Source organism: Zophobas morio, unplaced genomic scaffold (assembly GCF_036711695.1).
Source record: "Zophobas morio isolate AGI-343-1 ecotype UQ-CSIRO unplaced genomic scaffold, CSIRO_AGI_Zmor_V1 ptg000029l, whole genome shotgun sequence".
In the NCBI taxonomy this organism is placed as follows: Eukaryota; Metazoa; Arthropoda; class Insecta; order Coleoptera; family Tenebrionidae; genus Zophobas; species Zophobas morio.
In genome coordinates, this window is record NW_026972134.1 from 7,663,591 (window position 1) to 7,680,856 (window position 17,266).

General features: G+C 31.7%; 3 protein-coding genes across 5 annotated transcripts in view; 1 reads left to right on the top strand and 2 right to left on the bottom strand.

Moving 5' to 3' along the window:
* LOC135137489 (nuclear factor related to kappa-B-binding protein) overlaps nucleotides 1-414 on the bottom strand; it is a 28,894-nt gene extending 28,480 nt beyond the window's left edge. Inside the window, exon 1 of the mRNA XM_064067160.1 lies at nucleotides 378-414. The gene's annotated coding sequence lies outside the window, so the exon portion shown is untranslated. The remainder of the gene's footprint in view (nucleotides 1-377) is intronic.
* LOC135137493 (eukaryotic translation initiation factor 3 subunit F-1) lies at nucleotides 29-10,942 on the top strand. Its single transcript, XM_064067170.1, has 3 exons — nucleotides 29-168; nucleotides 6,557-7,014; nucleotides 10,616-10,942. Exons 1-3 carry the CDS (start codon nucleotides 60-62, stop codon nucleotides 10,883-10,885), a joined length of 837 nt encoding a protein of 278 aa, XP_063923240.1. The 5' UTR covers nucleotides 29-59; the 3' UTR covers nucleotides 10,886-10,942.
* On the bottom strand, nucleotides 10,929-17,154 carry LOC135137492 (protein croquemort-like). Of its 3 annotated transcripts, none has more exons than XM_064067169.1 (8): nucleotides 17,127-17,154; nucleotides 12,755-12,883; nucleotides 12,393-12,704; nucleotides 12,129-12,341; nucleotides 11,870-12,078; nucleotides 11,655-11,822; nucleotides 11,409-11,606; nucleotides 10,929-11,360 (listed from the first exon to the last, which is right to left on the bottom strand). In XM_064067169.1, exons 2-8 carry the CDS (start codon nucleotides 12,875-12,877, stop codon nucleotides 11,159-11,161), a joined length of 1,425 nt encoding a protein of 474 aa, XP_063923239.1. In that variant the 5' UTR covers nucleotides 12,878-12,883; nucleotides 17,127-17,154; the 3' UTR covers nucleotides 10,929-11,158. The 3 variants fall into 3 exon arrangements, with proteins under 3 accessions (XP_063923239.1, XP_063923238.1, XP_063923237.1); XM_064067168.1 differs by lacking the exon at nucleotides 17,127-17,154 and adding an exon at nucleotides 14,653-14,845; XM_064067167.1 differs by lacking the exon at nucleotides 17,127-17,154 and adding an exon at nucleotides 14,649-14,844.
* Nucleotides 17,155-17,266: the final 112 nt, after the last annotated feature.

Consider the following 17,266-nt stretch of genomic DNA (forward strand, 5'->3'; position numbering starts at 1 on the left):
GGCGTGGTGGCGTTCTTGTTGCTTGACAGCTTGACGCATGACGGGTTGTCGATTGCAAAATGGCGCTGAATTTGCACGTGAGAGTACACCCGGTGGTGCTGTTTCAGATTGTGGACGCCTACGAACGACGAAATGCAGATTCACACAGAGTTATCGGCACGTTGTTGGGTATGTGAAGTGTTTTTTTTTTTACTTTTTACGCAAGAGAAAAAAATGTAAATGTGACGTTTACCTAACCTATAAGTGTCAACATCTGTGATTTTCAAGTTTCAAGTTTTTAGTAAAAATTGCTTACAATCTGGGATTTCCTGAGGAAATGCTAAAAATAGGTACCTAGTACCATTAACATCAATTACTTTTTGGGACAATATGCTTACATCACAAATCTCATTGTTAGATATAAGGAATTCACGTTCGGTAGATGTAACTAGATTTGGTAACTTTTTTTTTTAAGCTGTGTAACTGCGGACATAATTGTTCCAGTGTATAATGTATAACTGGAATGTCAGAAAGTAGGTATCAAAAATGTGACATGTAAGTAAGTAAATGGCAAATATCGAAAATGTGATGGTTTTGTGGTGATCTGCTGAATCTACTTTTGAATCCAGGAGAAAATTGCATCCCTCTAAAAGCCCAAAGAGCAACCCACATGCAAAATTGTGAATCTTTTCCCTTCACTAGTTATTTTAGGACAAGCTTTGATGTCATCATCATGGATCCGCAATTTTACCATGGATCCGTTTTGGTATATCCATGTCTCATCCAAGGAAATGAAAAGTAAATCTTCACCACTATCACGCAATTAGAGATACCGCTTTAGAAATTTGATTCTGGTACCTATTTAATGTGAAAACTTTCGCCTTCGGAAACCTAAATTTATACGTGTACGTATTACGTACAATTATTCTCCAAGCCGAGTATTTTCCCTTTTATAAAACAATAACGATTATATAAAACTAAAAAACTAATTGTAGAGCGGACCCAACAAAGCATGTAGGTATATAAATCTGGGCAGTTGTCTTTCCGATTCTGAGTATAATATTAACGGCACCGACGCCGTTGTATCGGTATTATTTTAAAATTCGAAAAACACTCGAGAACACTAGCGAACTTTACGGAAAATATTTCTGCCACCAGTTTAACTGTTTCCGTTTTACCAAAGCATTGTCTATTTTTTCCAGTAATTTTTTCAAAACCACGAAATATTTCTTGTTTCTTTTCCTTTAAAATGCGCTTTCTCATGACTACTTTTGTGGAAATTGTTTCCACGCTGTATTTAAGGATTTTCTTCAAACGAAGCGTGTTGAAATTAGAAAAACTTCGTTTTTTTCCAGACAATTCAGATTTGACATGTGAATTAGAAAACTAGACAGTTGATACCAATCTTTAATTTCTAGTGATCTTAAGATTGCAACTTAACCACAGAAAAATTTCTGTCAGCTACTTCTACCGAACGTGAATGCTTATTAGTTTACTGTAGCTTCATAAACTGTGAAGAGATACCTAAACCAACCATTTTTGTGTCTGAAAATAATATTTTTATTTAATTGAAATATTAAGTATATCACATTTTTACTTTCTACAGAGAAAAATTTACATTTTTGTTTAATTCGATTAAGTCACTTAAGTTACTCAAACGGTTCGTCACCAACAACTACAATTAATGTAGGCTTTTAAAAGATAGATTTATTGCGCATTTTAGTAACGGGTGCTCAAAAAGTTTTCACAGTCGGGTATACTATGCAAATATTTTGCATTTCTTTGATTAAATCAGTAAACGTTACAAGTGTCAATGTCAACAGATCAGAGATGTTAAATTCAAAATGAACGTCACTATTGAAATGATTTAATGGAGGAACAGCGAATTTAAATTGAACATTTTACCGCACAGAATCCTCCTTCGCAGTTGTAGCCCCTTGGCTCTAGGCAACCCATCAATCATCATTCATCAAATTGAATTTGACGAGTTTGAATTTTGTTGGTGCATAAAGTTTAATCAAAAGAAATTTGTAAATACTTTTGTGAATTAAGACTTGTTCACACTCACACGACAGTAGATGGGAGATTGTTGTTTTGTTCCTAGATAGTAGCCTTAACAATTTTTACTAAGTCGGTCGGGCGACTTGCTACTTTTCGCGTTTTCTCGAAGTTTCATAACCTCGAGAGTACGAAAAAAGTGGTTTCTCGTTTACTCATGTCTGTCTGTTGGTCTGTCTGTATGGCGTCTGTGTCGATTTTTATTAGGCACGTACAAAATTTGTATGTGTCTTAGAAATATCATGTAGATGGTTAAACAGTAACCAAAATGTGGCTAATCATTCCACCACCAATGGGATGACGTCATCTCCAAAATTTACAATAGTAAATTTGTCTCTAGTTTCATAAAATAAGATACTCGTACACTTGTGGTGTCTGAATCCGTGTTGAGTTTTCACCCTAGACATCCAGATTTTTGGGAAAAGAAATCAAACATTTTGCAATTTAACTTTGAAACTGTAAAACCAAATGCTCTGAAATCTTGCAAACATTTTAAGGTTATCGTCATCATGGTAAATCGTTAATCAAAATTAATTCGTTTAAGCCCTCCCAAAAAATTGATGACGTCATATATTGCATAATAAATCCTGTCTGAAATATGCAAAATATTATGACTCTATACTTGTGGATTCTCAATGCACTCATAATCTTTGTACTTATCTAAGGTGGCTCAAAAAATTAACGAATGAAGCAGTACTTTATTAATTCAATCAAGAAAATCTCATTTCCTAGTATTACACTAAATCTAGCCAAATTAATGTCTTTGCAAAAATGTTGATGACGTGATTACAAAATTTTGTAATGGAAAAACTCGCTTGAAACAAATGTGTACCAGGCTTTACATTTATGTTAACATTACGAACACATCTTTATTTTAACTTATCAGGGTTATGATAAAAAAAAATAAAATTCACAAAATGAAATCTTCTAATTTTTCGAAAAATCTGTATTTGTTTACTTTCGACCAATTTTTTGATATCACAATTTTTCGATTTTCCATTTTCTTTTATTTTTCAATTTTTCAATTTTTCAATTTTTCCGATTTTCAATAACTCGATTTTGCAATTTTTCATTTTTTGATATTTCAGTTTCTCAGTTTTTCATTTTTCAGTTTCCTCAATTTTTAAAGTTCTTGATTTTCATTTTCGCGAATCTTTAAATTTCATTTTCTCGATTTTATATCACAATTTTTCGTTTTTAACCCTCTGTATTTTTGCAATGTTCCTTTCGATTTTATAATTTTTCGTTTATTCAATTTTTCAAATTTTCGATCTTGGATTTTTCAGTTCTTCGGTTGTCCAATTTTTAAATTTTTCAATTTTGTAATTTTTGGATTTCCAGTTGTAGCATTTTCCAATTTTGATTTTGCAATATGTACTTATTTCGTTTTCTCGATTTTTGAGTTTTTCAATTCCCTAATTTCCAATGTCGAGATTTTTCAAAGTATTCATTTTATATTATTTCATTTATTCATTTTAGATTTTTCACTTTTACTTACGATTTTTGCAATTTTTTTATTCGAAAAGTTGAAAAATGGAAAAATTAAAAATCGAAATAACTGAAAAAACTAAAAATCGAGAAACTTAAAAATTGAAAAACTGGAAAACTCAAAAATTGTAAAAACGAAAAATTATAAAATCGGCAAAATTGTAAACGAAAAACTGTAACACTGAAAGATCGAAAAATTGAAAAAGTTTTAAAATCCAATAATTAAAAAATGGAAAAAAAATTAAAATAATTCTAACATCGAAAAATCCAGCGCACGCTTAAATTAGCTTGTATTGTAAACACAGTACTTGTTAAGATAAGATTGATTTTGGCACATGACATACTTTTTAAGAAAATAGAGGGTGGATGGGCGGGGCCAGTGTTTCGTAAGATAAATACTCGCGATTAATACTTTATAAAACTAGAAACTCAATGTTTTTCAAAATTTGTGTGCAATTTTTCGAAAGATTGGTCTCGAATAATCTCTTAAGAGATATCCCAAGAAAGGTTTCAATCTCTAAGAATATGAAGAATTCTCTATTGGTTAGTTCTTTTTTCATCTCAAATAAAGCCATTTTTTATCTTTTCAAATTTTTTGGAAATTTTGGGGATTTTTGGAACATTTTCTTCACATTTCTGTTACTTGAAGACAAATCGTCAAAAATATTTTAGATTCGTAATCTACGAAAAATTATCTATAAGCCAACGATTTTCCGTTTGGACAGATCCACTTTTGACTATTTAAAAAAAAAAAAATGGAAACCATGAAGAATGTTTCTTTTTTCTCGCTTATTTAAAAAGATACTGCAAAAAGGACTTAAGATTCGTAATATGCGGTCCACAATCTTGAAACCAAGGGGTTTGACGTTTTAAAAATTGTTTTTGGAAGATTTTCGAAATTTTTCACTCGACTTTTTTGCTTAAATGAAGGAGAAATAGTAAAAAAAAAACGTAGTCGAAATGTGTGAAAAATTGTGTATAAATTACTTTCTTCTCAAATAATGCTATTTTGACACTATTTTTTTAAGTTTTTGGAATGTTTAACTTGCATTTCTTAGTTATTTGGAAAACATAGTGTCACTTACTTATTCAAAAATATATTGCAAGACTTGTTAAAATAAACCTGATTTTGGGAAATGACATACACTATAAGAAAATAGAGGGCGGGTGGGCGGGGCTAGTACTTGCTAAGATAAGAGTCGTTTTGGAAAATGACATATCTTCTAAGAAAATATAGGGCGGGTGGGCGGGGCTAGTACTTGTTAAGATAAGAGTGATTTTGGAAAATAACATACCTCCCAAGAAAATACAGGGTGGGTGGGCGGGGCTAGTACGTGGTAAGGGAAGACTGATTTTGGCAATTTTTTAGTAAGTCGATTTTTACCTACTTTTAATTATCGTATCGATTTGAAGCTTTGCAAGAGTGTGTAATTTGGATGACAATACAATAATTTGGTACTATCGAGCGGTAGGGGTCCACTCTACTCTCTAAATTGTGCCATATGTGACAAAGTTGGAGTGCAATCCAAAAATTGAAAAAAGAAACATTATAAAATCGGAACACCGAAAAGTTTAAAAATGAAAAACTGCAATCTCTTGTCTGTGCTTTTATGAACATTTCATCAATATCTCCTAGATAAGCTGCAAACAATGCGGGGCCGAGTGGGCATCCCTGTCTCACTCCTCTATTTGTATAAAAGCTCTCGCTCTCTATGCCATTCACTCTCACCTTACTTACTGTTTCTTCATATATTTCTTCCATTTTCGTTACCAGGTACGCATCCACTCGATTTCTCCTCAAATACTCCCACATTTTCTCTCTATTCACGCTATCAAACGCTGCTTTGAAATCTATGAACAATGCGTACATTCGTCCACCCTCTTTCCTTATTTCCCTTCCCACTAAATGCCGCAGGATGTACACGTTGTCTATAGTACCTCTTCCTTTCCTAAACCCTGCCTGACCGTCTGGTAACTTACCCCTTGCTTGCATCTCCCTTCGTAACCTCTTATCTAGTATCATTGCGTATATCTTGTACGCCGTATTGAGCAAGGTGATCCCTCGGTAGTTCTTCACATCACTTTTTTGCCCCTTTTTAAATAATGGGATTATTATACATTCTCTCCACTGCCGAGGAAACTCTTTTCCCTTCCAAACTCCATCTACCACTTCCCATATACTTTCTTTCACTCCTTCTGTCCCGAACATCCACGCTTCGTTCTGGATTCCATCCCCTCCTAGTGCCTTTCTTCTTTTCAGACTTTCAATCTGTGTTCCTTTTTTATCTTCTGTTATTTCCGAACCTGTCCACATTTCTTTCGTCGTTGTGATTTCTTTATTTATTTTGCAGCATTTTCCTCACAACCTCCCAATAATTCCATAAAGTGTATTCTCCATTCATGTACTTATTTTGATTTTCCTACTGACTTCAGTCTTCCTTCTCCGTTCCTTGTTTAAATATCTCCATACTTCTTCTTCTGTTTTCAGGGACTTTATTGTCTTCTCTTGTTCACGTTTTTCTCTTTTTCTTTCTTCACATTTTCTCCTATAATTCTCTCTTGCTTTTAAGTACTCTTCTTTCCTTCCCCTGTTATTCTTCCATTTTCTTAATTTTTCCCTTGCTTTTCTCTTCAACTCACTACATTCTCCGTTCCATCCAATATTATTCCTCCCTTGCCATATGTAGATCTTTCTTTTATCTCAGGTTTACTGTTACCCTGAATTCTGTTAAATTCTATAATAGTGTTATTAACTCCAAAGAAAGAAAATACATTTTCAACAGTCATTTTGGAAATTTGTACAATACATCTCTGTATGCATATCTACATTGTGGGAAGTGAAAATGTTTAGGCATGTTTATATTATTATTGTTTATATTAAATACCACATTTTACGTATACAGAACCACTTACGGTCTTTTTTCTACAACCTCTACATTTACTTTAACCAGAATTCTTACTAATAATAATACCGTCTAGTATAAGCCCCATTTTGAACGTATCGACAAAGTAACAATATCCCTCATTTCAGGTAACGTGGACAAGGGCATCGTGGAAGTAATCAACTGCTTCTGCGTCCCCCACAAAGAAACGGTGGACCAAGTGGAGGCCGAACTCAACTATGCCATGGACGTGCATGATTTGAATCGTCGCGTAAACTCCAACGAAAGCATAGTGGGTTGGTGGGCCACAGGACACGAAGTTACTAATCACAGTTCAGTTATCCACGAGTATTACGCGAGAGAATGCAATAACCCGGTCCATGTCACTCTGGACACGAGTCTACAGGGTGGACGTATGGGCTTGAAAGCGTACGTGTGCGTTTCGTTGGGTGTACCCAATGGGAAACAAGGCTGCATGTTCACGTCTATACCCATCGATGTGACGTGTTACGATCCGGAGGTGTTTGGGTTACAGTTGTGTCAGAAAACCATCGGCGCTGGCGGCGGGAGGTCGAGGAATGTACATCCCATGTTAGATTTGGCACAGGTAGGAGTTTATCAGTTTGACTGTATATGAGAAGTTAAAATAAAGTTACGCAGAGCGATAAAAAACAAAAGTTTTTGAGTATACATTAATTTCCGACCAATCACAACAAAACACATTCAAACTGACGCCAAATTCAAATATCGTGTGTATTCAAGTGTTCATTTCCAATATCATAGATCTAGGGAAAACCATATGACTTGTTTTTATATTTATTATTGTGTGGGAGCATTTTTTTAATCGGCACCGGTTTGTTAATTTTACAGATTCTTCAGTTTTCAATTTTACGATTTTTCAATTATTCCATTATTTGGTGTGTTAGTTCTCCGATTTTCCAATTTTTTGAGTTTTAAACTTTTAGTTTTTTAATTTTTCAATTTCGTGTTTTTTTATTTTTCAGCGATACAACAAATATATCCAAACTAAAATATTGGAAAATCAGAAAATTGTATCATTCAAACAATGAAGAATACAAAAATTTTAAATGAAAAATCCAAAAAGTTCAAAATGAAAATCGAGAAACTAAAAAATCGAGATACCGCAAAATCGGTAATTGAAAAATTGGAAAAACGGAAAAATAAAAAATCCCGAAACTAAACTCAAAAAATCGAAAAACGAAACAATTTTACAATTTTTCAATTTTAAAGTTTCCAAGTTCTTGATTTCCAATTTTAATCAAAATAAAATTTTGCAAAATCGAATAACTGTAGCACCGAAACAATAAAAAATGCAACAATTAAAAATCGAGAAATTGGAAAATCGACAAAACGAAACAATTCTGCAATTTTTCGATATAATATTTTTCAAATTCTCGATTTTTTATTTTTTAATTGTTTAACGAAAGGACAAATTTATTCAAACCGAACTTTTTGAAAAATTTAAAAATTAGAAAATTGTAACATTGAAACGTGTAAAAATTATGAAAAATCAAAAAATTTAAAAATTGAGAAGTCGAAGAATTGAAAAAATAAAGAAAAATTGAAAAAACCGAAAAAATGAGAATCAAAAATTGAAAAATGAAACTTGAAACATCGAAAAATTTTAAAATTGAAAAATGAAAAAATGAGAAATTAAACAAATGGATAATTGAAAAAACAGTTGAAAAATCGAGCAATTGAAAAATCGAAAAATGAAAAAATTAAGAAATTGAATTGGATAATTGAAAAATCGAAAAATTGTTATATTGAAACCTCAAAACCCTGATTAATTAAAAATCGAGAAATTGAAAAATCGACAAAACGAAGCAATTCTGGAATTTTTCGATATTAAATTTTTCAAATTCTCGATTTTTATTTCTTCATTTTATCGATTTGTCATTTTTTAATTGTTCAACAAAAGGTCAAATTTATTCAAACCGAAATTTTGAATTGGATTGAAAAATCAAAAAATTGAGAAATCGAAAAATTGAAAAATAAAGAAAACTTAAAAAAACCGAAAAACTGAGACTTAAAAACTGAAAAATGAAACTTGAAATATCGAAAAATTTAAAAATTGAAAAATCGAAAAATTGTAATATTGAAACCCGAAAACCCTGGAAAAACGAAAAACAAAAACTTTATAGAAGTTTTTGTTTTTCGTCAAAAATACAAAGAAGAATTAATTTCAAAATTCAAAAATTTTTAAATGAAAACCGGAAAACTAAAAAATTAAAAAATTGTAACATCGAAAAAACGGAACACTGATAAACGGAAAAATTTAATAGTTGAGAATTCTAAGAATTGAACAAATACAGAAATTGAAAAATTGGCAAATTTAAAAATGAAACAATTACAAAATTGTACATTTGAAAAAAAAAATCAAAAATTGAAAAACCAAACTTGAAATAATTTCGGAGGCTTGCACGGTCGGAATCAATACATGATCGTTTTTCGGGTTGGAACCGTGTTGATTGAGTTTTTGGGCTCGTTTCGCACACTTTTGTAAATGGCATCTTCAGGAGCAGGGTTAAAAATTCTTACGAAAGTGTGCGAAACGTTGAGCCCAAAAACTCAATTAACACGGTTCCAACCCAGAAAACGGTCAAACTGAGAAAAAGATAGAAACTGTAAAATCGAAAATTTGTAACATTGAAACCTGAAAAAATGATAAATTAAAAATTGAGAAATTGAAAAATCGAAAAAACGAAAAATTGTAAAAATAAAATCGAACAATTAAAAAACAACTTAGAAAATCGCAAAATTAAAATATCTGCAAATTAAAAAATCGAAACACAAAAATTTTTCTGAAAAATAAAAATAAAAATGAAAATCGAAAAACTAAAAAATCGACAAATCGAAAAACGTAAAAACGAAACACGGAAAAATCGAAAAATTAGCGGTTAAAATTAAACCAAAAATTAAAAAATCTCGAATTGAGAAAATAAAAAATTTAAGAAAGGAAACAACTTGGAATTACATACTTGGAAATACTTTATTTTTCATTTTCTCAATTTTTCGATTTTTAATTTTTCAACAAAAGGACAAACTTATTAAAAGTGGAATTTTAAAAAATCAAAAAATCGGAAAATTGTAAAACTAAAATATTGAAAAATCAAAAAAATTAAAAACTGCAAAATCGAAAAAGAAACATTGAAAAACCGAACAATTTAAAAATTGAGAAATCGAAGAACTGTAAAAATAAAGAAACTGAAAATCGAATAATTAAGAGATCAACAATTGGAAAAGGAAAAATTGTAACCTTAAAAATGAAAAACTGAAAATTTAAAAAATAGAAAACACGAAACTTGAAACACCGAAAAATTTAAAAATTGTAATCTTAAAACTTGAGAAACTGTAAAATCGAAACACTGATTAATTAAAAATCGGGAAATAGAAAAATACGGGAAAAAAAAATTCTAGAAATAGAAAAATGGACAAATTGTAAAATTCAAAAGTTGAAGAATGTCAAAATATACATCGAAAAACTCTAAAATTAAAAAATCGAAAACTGAAAATTGAAAAAAATTAAACATTAACCAATAAAAATAATTTAAATACCGAAATGTTGGAAAAAATAGCGAAAGTAAAAAATCGGATAACGAAAAAAAATCGAGAAACTGAAAAATCGACAACAAAAATTTAAAAAATTCAAGAACTCCAAAATAAAAATCGAAAAACTGAGAAATTCCAAAATCGAAAAGCCAAGAATCTTACAAACTCAAAAAATCGATGCGAATTAAATGAAAATGCTCAGACCACACAGCTGAAACCAATAATATTCGACTTTGGCCCAGTTTGAATTTAGCGCCGATGTACGTTGTTGTGATTGGTCGGCACGGGTGCGGAAATTAATGTAGGGTAATGCAGAAATCTACACTGTCTCAGAGAATGCCAATGGGAAGTAATTTTGAGGTCATGTGGTCTGAAGGGCGTTCGGTATTGGTAGAAGCGCGTAATGTTTGAATTGGCGCCAAATTCGAACTTAGAATAAATGAAATGAAACCATTTTAAACCAAAGTTGTTGAAAGTTAACTATATTGTTTCACGTTTATTATGTATTAGCTTTGGCCTTTTGTGAACAATGACTTAAAAAAGATAACACATTGAATTACATAATGTACTTTTGTAAAATTTTCGTTTTTGTATTCCGAATCGTGTACCCGATCGTAATACTTGTTGTTTTTCAGGTGTCAGAAGCAGGATCCAAAATGGGAGTAATGTTGGACCAGGTTCTACAATATGTTGAAGACGTTTTGTCTGGAAAAACACAAGCAAATAACGCCGTCGGTAGGGCTTTATTGGATCTGATTAATTCAGTTCCTCATATGAGTAACGAACAGTTTTCTGAAATGTTCAATAGCAACGTTAAAGACTTGTTAATGGTAATTACTTTGTCTCAGCTTATTAAGACACAATTACAACTAAACGAGAAACTTACATTACTTACGTCTGTCTAATTTGATTAAATTAATTTTTGTATTATTGAAGAGAAGAATAAAATTTTCGATTTTGAATGTATATATTTTTTTCCAAACACAAAAAAAACTTAGACAAGATTTTTACAAATTTATTAAAAGTAAATATAATGTAAATATGCAATAGAAATGCCCTTTTTGATCTTATTGTAAGATGAACAGGTAGTTACGCTATCACAGCCTGAACATATACGGTATTACTAAATACTAATACTGGCACTTTTAAGAGGAGAATAATCCATTAAACGCTCTTTATTACCATATCTTATTATAAACGATAAAACCAAAAATACCAAAAAGAATGCACCCAAGTGCCAAAACACCAAACCCAGTGTCCTGACCAATCGTTGGTGCTCTAAGCAGTAAACTAATTAGGTATCCCAAATCGTCACTCATTTCTGCTTCTTCTTTAAACCACACGACAGGTAAAAAGTACTCTTTAGCATTTTCCAACAGACTGCAACAAAATAGTGAGTAATGTTATCCAAACAAAAACGCGCCATACTTTATCCTCTCGATGTTTTCAACCCTTAGATTTATTTGCATCGCCACTTTCGCATGCAAAGGAATACCCGTTTCGGGCTCTATTACTACGGTTATCCCGTGTTCATCTGCGTCGGGCTGCATACCATCAATCGCGTCTCTGTAGACTGGATCAGATAGATAAAAGTGAGGTCCAGAGAGAAATGCCGGCGCTCCGAAACTAAAAAGAAATATAAAAATGTTTCTTTTTGGTACGTGGATGTCGTACTAGCAGTCTGTGACGTTTCGTAAACCGTTCGGAAGGACGTCCCCAGGACTGAAACATGCCATTTCTGGGTATTTAGTGCCATTGTCGAATTCTTTTTCTTTTATAACGAACTTGTGGCCTTCTATGTCTAGAATTTCTTGCGTGCCTTCCCAGTCAAGACTTATCGTACTGGAACAACAGTCAGACAAAATATATACTGGGATATTTTACGTTACCTGCAAAGATCGTTGGAAAAAATTTGTACAGATTGATCATCTAATACTGGATAGAACAGTTCGCCACTTGTACCGTTCACCCGGCCACAATAACTTGGAAAATGATCCTGACTGTCATAGTTCCAAGACGTTATTCTTCCCAGTTTGCGAATATCGTCACTACCGTCATACATATTAAAAGTACCATCGTAAGTTAGCGACCCGTTCCTCTGTGCAAAAAACTTGTAACAAAACATGTAAAAAACACATATACACTGACATCAGCAAACCATCCAAATTTCAATCCGTAAGGTATCTTTATATGTCTTAGACGAAGCTTCTTAAGTATACGAAACATAGCATCATCGTACCCGTCAAAAATAAATTCCTGTGCCGTTTTTGTGACTGTATGTGTTACTGCCCGTTCTTTAAAAAGACCATTAGCGGCAAGTTTTGCAATTGGGTGTTTATATTTGACTATATTGGATATTGTCTAAAACAAAAAAAAATCAAAGATGAGATTTTTATAATTTCAAAAACGTACGACCAAGACTGGATTGATGGTTGTTACGAGGTCATCTAAAGAACCCGCAGATCTTTCTGGTGCGAAATTCCATATTCGTTGGGTCTGGTACGTGAGTGTATGATTGTCGTTGAATTTCACATGTTTACGATAGTGTTTCTCGTGGAAGCTGTAAGGACCCATTTGGGTAAAACTGGGTTTGATGGTCCATTTCGAATCTATAACTTCTTGTGGGTTGGTCCAGTTGAAGAGGTAGATGTTCATGTACAACGGTATTGGGGTTACCTCCCAAAAACCGTAGACCATCGTGTCATCAGAACCTAGATTAAATTGCTAAAAATGTCTTTATTGTTATCTTGAAGGAACAAGATAACATCACCGACCTGATCTTTCACGGCATCTACTATATCATCTGTGAAGAAGATTAAGACGATTGAAATTAGAACAAAAAAGATTGCGAATCCCAAGAGGGTCCATTTACCACATTTTGGTGTAAAGATACGCATGTTGTTCTAAAAAAAAATAAACATGTAACTAATAACTAATATATGTTATTTTAATTTTGAACCCCAAATTGCGTCAAAGATTATACTTATTTTTTTTAACTTTGTCGGTACTAGTAGGTGCTTGTGTGTCGAAGACTTTGTATTTGAATATGTTTCCAAATTTACAAAATTCTCAAGAATTCATACAATTGTCTTAGAAACTCCATGGCCGATTGTTCAAAAATTTTGCACACGCTCTAAGGTTATTGTGAACATGATAATCGCTGATCAGAATTTATCTATTGATTGATCTTTTCCAAACAATGTCACTACGTCATTTTGAAAAATTTATAAGTAGTTCTCACTTGAAATAATACAATAACTTGCGTCTATTCAAAATAGAAACAACGAGTTTTTTGAAAATTTGGTGACTTACTAATATTAATTTAGTGATTGCAGAAAAGCTAAGGTTTATTTTTTCATGTCTCGATGTGTTGATGATCACCTTAAAAAAAATAGTCAGTATTTGTGAAACATGCACCTACATAGGTGGAGTCTTTAGTTACTATTTTAACAAGGTGCGTTATTCATTCAAAGGATAACTAATTTAATTTTTGTAAAAGATATTAAAATTAGATTGTTTATTATTATATTATGTTAAAAATATAGGTTCTCTTAATATTCATGCTTAATTGAGTGTACTGGAAAGGCGAAAAAAATGTTGTCTAAATAACTGCAGATCAGTAGTTTCATAATCTAATTTTTAGCGAAAGAGCACAATTTCACTACGGACGACTAAAACTTGATCAGTTGCTTTGTTTCATATTATCAGTAACTTTATCGCTTGTGTGAACACAAAAAAAAACTTAATCAAAAATAACTGTTAAAATTCAATAGGTTCATTTTCTGAAAACAGAAGTATGTAAAGTACCTACTTAATTTTTATTAGAATCAAATTTTATTTTAATTACTAGTAGGTATTATTAAATGTTAGCTTTGTTTGAGTATAACCACTTATTTTTTTGTTTTAGTCAGGTGTATAATAATAGCACTTAAAAAATGATTGAGAATGACAGCGTGAGTGTTTGAAATGAAGTATTTTTTATTCACAATAAATGAAAACTCTATTTTTAACTCTGTCGACGAGTAGCAGCATAGCACAATTTTTATAACACATAAAAACTGTTTAGTAATAGAGTAACATAGATTAAACGAACATATGGACAGTATATTCCTGAATATTGTGAAACACCATGTTCCAAACTAATTGCCTTGATGATACTAAATAATTTTAATGTCAACACAAACCTAAAGACATATTGTATAATTAATAGACAATGAAGCTTTTGGCCTATATTTTCGTCTCTTATCATTATAATTGTTAATGGATGTCATATTGAGAATTTTACAAGTATTTTATCTAGAGAAATAAAGTAACTCCTCATTTTTATTAAATACATAATTAGCTTGATTATGGAAACAGAAAACTTGGCTTTTGACGGGTATTAAAATGATAAAATATTAGCTTTATATAAGTTTGCATAATGAAATTATCAGGTATCTATATTTACTGAACATAAATCTTCTAATAAAAATGGAAAATGTATGATCCCACTGCAAAAATTAAATTTGTCTTCAATTTTTGTAAAAAACAATTGTGTGATATGATGAAAAAATAATTTAGATTTTTTTTGTAAGTACAGTTTTTTCATTAAAATTTTGAAAAAAAAAGATTTTTCATTTTTCTGTAACTTATAATACAGCTACATGCATTTTTGTGGTATTTACTTACCTACCCACTGAAAAATAACCAGTCCTATAGCCTTGAATCTGAATTGTATCTGGGACTGTTTGGGACACTTTTACTATTTTTTCAACTGTTGTTACTTTATATTTACAGAACGTTCTTTCTGACAAAGTGTTATACTCAACCAACACGACACCCACACTTGAAACCCTGCTTGTTATAAATATTGTCTATGGAAGGGAAGCTAATCTAAAGATGCAATCTTTGTAATACTATACTTATCGAATTATTATCTGCTTGCTGTTATTATATACAATATCTGCACTTAAGTAAAATTCTTTCATAAACGTCAGTCGGTAGTATCCTGAGGCACCTGGTGTTTATCTCATGTAATTAAATTTTCTAGAGCTCCGTGTAGAAGACGACGTATAGAAATTATGTACCATTACTATCCCTTGTAATATCTTTCAAAATTCAAAAATAATACTGAAATAAACATTATTGTAGTGGTAGATTTTGAATTATTAATAAAAAGGAGAGGAAAAGAAGCAAAACATCACTATAGACTAACGTCTGAGATTGAAACTTTTGTTTTAGATTCAATCGAAGCACTGATTATAAAATTATCTCAACCTACCTTCTAAAACTAAAGAAGAAAAGTCGTTCAAAAATTGTTTTTCGGAATATTTCTCGCACGCAACAAGCAAATGTGACTATTCACTTCCCTGAGTTCTGCGTGCTCTCTTGCTCAATCTCTTTCATACATATTTTTTATTTTAGTACTTTGGTCAGTCACTTGAATTTCTCGACGTAAACTTAGTAACAATACCTAATAAACTCCGTAATTACTATAAATAGGTAGCACTATTTATGACGATGTAAAATTGAAACTTCTCATTCCTGAATATTATTAAGTTAAGTACTTAAATAACTATGATTTAAAAAAATATTCTGATTATGTTCACCTTTAATTCTCATTTCGTTCATGATTGTTTTAACCAGAAACTTTACAAAGTATATTTAAATTGCGGTGGCAGCATGGAGGTAGGTCATTTTACCTTCATGGGTAGCACATATTCCTGGATGTGAGGAACGATGATGAGTAAGCCCTCATAGATTTGTGGTCTCGCACGACATGCGAGAAATGTTCATCATTGTTTGAAAAAAAATAGCCAATGACAGCGAAAACGACTTGAAAGATGATGTCATAACAGTTTACTTGTGGAACACATTATTAGGAAAAAAAGGTGTACGTTTTATATATCCTTTTGTAAAATTACTTGTATAAATAAATTCATAAAGTCACCATCTACTAAAAATCATCTTACACTGCAAAATTAATGTTGCGCCTCTGTTATCTTATCTTATATATGGGTACTCGTATATTTGACTGAATGGTAACTTTGTTACGATTTTCACTTGTCGATGATGGAAATGAAACGCAAGATTTAGTTAAAAGAAAATTCGTTTTGGATAGAACAAATAAAAGCATTACTTAAAGAGTTGAAGCCAATTAAGTTGGGACCATACTTCAAAACTTCATTCCAGGTTAAAAACTACCTACGTTCAAAATGCTTGCCTGCAAATTGGACATAGTGTTGACTACAAGATTGGTCGAACTAGTTGTAACTCCCTCTAGCTTTCACTATGGTTAAATTACTTACTAGTTTTTGAAATAATTTTCGTTCACATTTTTATAGTAGTTTTGAAATTTACAGGTGTAACATAAAACTCGCTGTATAATCTAATAAATTGTAATTTTTTGTAAGTAATTTATTGTTAATTCATTTTATATTTATTAACTAGTTACTGAGATAAAGCAACAAAGATTAAATTCATTTATTATATGATCGTCAACAAAAGTGGAACCCTACGTTGTATTTTGTTTTAAATGGCGGAATGCGTTCAAATGCAAAATGATGAACCCCAAGGTTCGAACACAAATCGCTTATTTTTCCATCTTGGAGAGGTAAAAACAATTGTGACCTGTTAAGTACGAGGATTTATTCGCCAATTGAAAAATCCTCTCCAACCTTCAACAATGAAATTATTTGAATATCACAAATTTAAAAATAAAAGGAACAAATCTGAATTAAAGTAACTAGAGCTAATGCACAAGTTATTACGATGACATGGCGGAAATTTACATATGAACAAAACGAAAGCCATTTGTATCGCGAATCCAAATCACAGTTACAAGATCGAGGACTCTTATCTAGGTGATAAAACTCTCCTCAATATTCAGCAATTCAAAATTAAAAAAGTTTGCGAGACAAATCCGAGCTAAAATTCCCCTACTAACTCTCGAGGAACTCCCTCTCGTTCTTTCTGTTGTTGATTTTTGATTGAAAGTGCTAACTTTAGAACAAATCGGAAAACTTTTTACAGGTGGCTGGACGATGATTAAATGAATTACTGAAACTGCAAAGCTAACAAAAATTTAAATTATGCCACTCTCTCTGCAGTTTCAAACAACAAAAAATTTACACATGTTAAATGAATGAGAATGCGTTCATCGATTACCTCGTGGATCCCCACGTCACGTTAATACAACACTACTCAATAACGATCGGAACTACAATAATTACAGATGGTCTCTGAAATGCTGCGCTCTAGAGCAGCGCCATTGTGAATAAATGTTCGAATTCAAGCTGCAAGAAAAA

Bases quoted from the DNA above. Each gene is read 5' to 3' on its own strand.
- LOC135137493 (XM_064067170.1), top strand. From the start codon at position 60: ATGGCGCTGAATTTGCACGTGAGAGTACACCCGGTGGTGCTGTTTCAG. The intron at 169-6,556 runs GTATGTGAAGTG...CCCTCATTTCAG, and splicing joins AGTTATCGGCACGTTGTTGG to GTAACGTGGACAAGGGCATC. The intron at 7,015-10,615 runs GTAGGAGTTTAT...GTTGTTTTTCAG, and splicing joins CCATGTTAGATTTGGCACAG to GTGTCAGAAGCAGGATCCAA.
- LOC135137492 (XM_064067169.1), bottom strand. From the start codon at position 12,877: ATGCGTATCTTTACACCAAAATGTGGTAAATGGACCCTCTTGGGATTC. The intron at 12,342-12,392 runs GTACGTTTTTGA...TTTTTGTTTTAG, and splicing joins CCATCAATCCAGTCTTGGTC to ACAATATCCAATATAGTCAA. The intron at 11,823-11,869 runs GTAACGTAAAAT...CTGTTGTTCCAG, and splicing joins TTTTCCAACGATCTTTGCAG to TACGATAAGTCTTGACTGGG.